General features: G+C 59.5%; 1 gene segment (V, D, J or C); it reads right to left on the bottom strand.

The window, feature by feature from the left end:
• Positions 1–1,077: 1,077 nt before the first annotated feature.
• Positions 1,078–2,310, bottom strand: part of LOC112956562 — a gene marked incomplete at its 5' end in the record, with an annotated part of 4,293 nt that continues 3,060 nt past the window's right edge. The window contains 1 exon segment of the C gene segment in view: positions 1,078–1,463. Coding sequence covers positions 1,078–1,463 — 386 coding nt within the window.

The following is a 2,310-nucleotide window of genomic DNA, read 5'->3' on the forward strand; positions in this document are numbered from 1 at the left end:
CGAGCCCATTTCCACCCACTTTTCACCCAAATCGAGCCCACTTCAAACCAGTTTTCACCCAAAACGAGCCCATTTTCACCCGTTTTTCACCCAAAGCGAGCCCATTTTCACCCACTTTTCACCCAAAGCGAGCCCGTTTTCACCCGCTTCTCACCCAAAGCGACCCCATTTCCACCCGCTTTTCCCCCAAAACGAGCCCATTTCCACCCGCTTTTCACCCAAAACGAGCCCATTTTCACCCGTTTTTCACCCAAAACGAGCCCATTTCCACCCGCTTTTCACCCAAAACGAGCCCATTTTCACCCGTTTTTCACCCAAAACGAGCCCATTTTCACCCACTTTTCACCCAAATCGAACCCGTTTTCACCCCCTTTTCACCCAAAGTGAGCCCATTTTCGCCCACTTTTCACCCAAATCGAGCCCATTTCCGCCTTTTTTTCACTCAAAACAAGCCCCAATAGGGGCTTTTTTGCCCCTCCGTTCTGGGGTGAAAAAGGTGCATTTTGGGGAGGGACCTTTGGCGCCCTGGAAGGAGTCAACGGAGGAGGAGCAGCGAGTTTGGGCGGTCTCGGGGCCGTTTCCCCCCGTTTTTGGGGGTGCGGCTCCATGTTTTGGGGTCTTTTCCCACCCTTTTGCTCCAGGGAGCGCCCAAGGAGCAGCCCCCTTGGATGAGGCCACCCCTGGAGGTGCCACCTCGGGGGGGTCCCACCTCCCACCGCGGGGGGGCCATTTTGGAAGCGTGGGGTCCCCCACCCCCCCAACCACGACCTCCCCCCAACCACGACCACGCGCTGCCACGTTGCGTCTCTTTGCTTTATTGGAAGCCCCTCCGCGATGCTCCACAACCATCGCGCGCGCTTCCAACCCAACCCAACCCAACCCAACGCAACCCAACCCAACCCAACCCAACTCAACCCAAGTCAACTCAATCAACTCAACTCAACCCAACCCAACCCAACTCAACTCAATCAACTCAACTCAACCCAACCCAACGCAACTCAACTCAACCCAACCCAACCCAACTCAACTGAACTCAATCAACTCAACTCAACTCAACCCGGCGGCCGCCACGCGCGCTCAATAGCAGGTGACGTCGGCGTCGGCCAGCACCACCGAGACGTTGACGGCCGTGGCTTTACCCGCGCTCTTGTCCAGGCCCTTGTGCACGAAGGTCATGGGCAGCCCCTCGTGGGCCACCACGCACGCGAACGCGTCGCCCCGCTGCCACGCGGCCGCCGACGTCCGCAGCGCGCTGTAGACCGTGTAGCCGCCCGCGTCCTCCTCGGGGCCGAACACCTGGTAGCTGCCGCTGGGCACCGGCTGCCCGCCCTGCGTCCAGGTCACCAGCACGTCCTTGGGCCGGAAGCTGGTCACCAGGCACGTCAAGGTGGCCGCCTCCTCCCGCGCCAGCTCCTCCGCCGCCGGGGGGAAGACGTAGACCTGGGGCATCTGCACGGGGCCGTCTGTGGGGACGGGCGCGAGACCAGGTCACAGGGGCTCTCTCGAGGGCCGGGACCCTCCCGGCTGAGCCTCGCTCCCCATAGGCTGGCCCTTCCAGCAGGCTAGAGCTTCCCGCTAGGCCAGGCTCTAGCGGGGGGACCTGCCCTTTGGGCTCGCCCAAAGGCCTTGGGCCTTCCTAGTAGGCTAGACCCTTCCAGTAGACTAGACCCTTCCAGTAGGACAGACCCTTCCAGCAGACCCATCTCCTCCAGTAGACTGGCCCAGTTGACTCTTCCAGTAAGACAGACCCTCCCAGTAGACCAAACCCTTCCAGTAGACCGGCTTCCAGTAGGATAGACCACCCCAGCAGACCCATCTCCTCCAGTAGACCGGCCCAGTTGACTCTTCCAGTAAGACAGACCCTCCCAGTAGACCAAACCCTTCCAGTAGACCGGCTTCCAGTAGGATAGACCATCCCAGTAGACCCGTCTCCTCCAGCAGACTGGCCCAGTTGACCCTTCCAATAGACTAGACCCTTCCAATAGATGAAACCCTTCCAGTAGACCAGCTTCCAGTAGGACAGACCCTTCCAGTAGACCCATCTCCTCCAGCAGACCGGCCCAGTTGACCCTTCCAGTAGACTAGACCCTTCCAATAGACCAAGTCCTTCCAGTAGACCGGCCCAGTTGACCCTTCCAGTAGGATAGACCATCCCAGCAGACCCATCTCCTCCAGTAGACCAGCCCAGTTGACCCGTCCAATAGACTAGACCCTTCCAGTAGACCAGCCCAGTTGACCCTTCCAATAGACTAGACCCTTCCAGTAGACCAAACCCTTCCAGTAGACCGGCCCAGTTGACTCCTCCAATAG

This window comes from Nothoprocta perdicaria, unplaced genomic scaffold, assembly GCF_003342845.1.
Source record: "Nothoprocta perdicaria isolate Ctin4 unplaced genomic scaffold, notPer1 scaffold_649, whole genome shotgun sequence".
In the NCBI taxonomy this organism is placed as follows: Eukaryota; Metazoa; Chordata; class Aves; order Tinamiformes; family Tinamidae; genus Nothoprocta; species Nothoprocta perdicaria.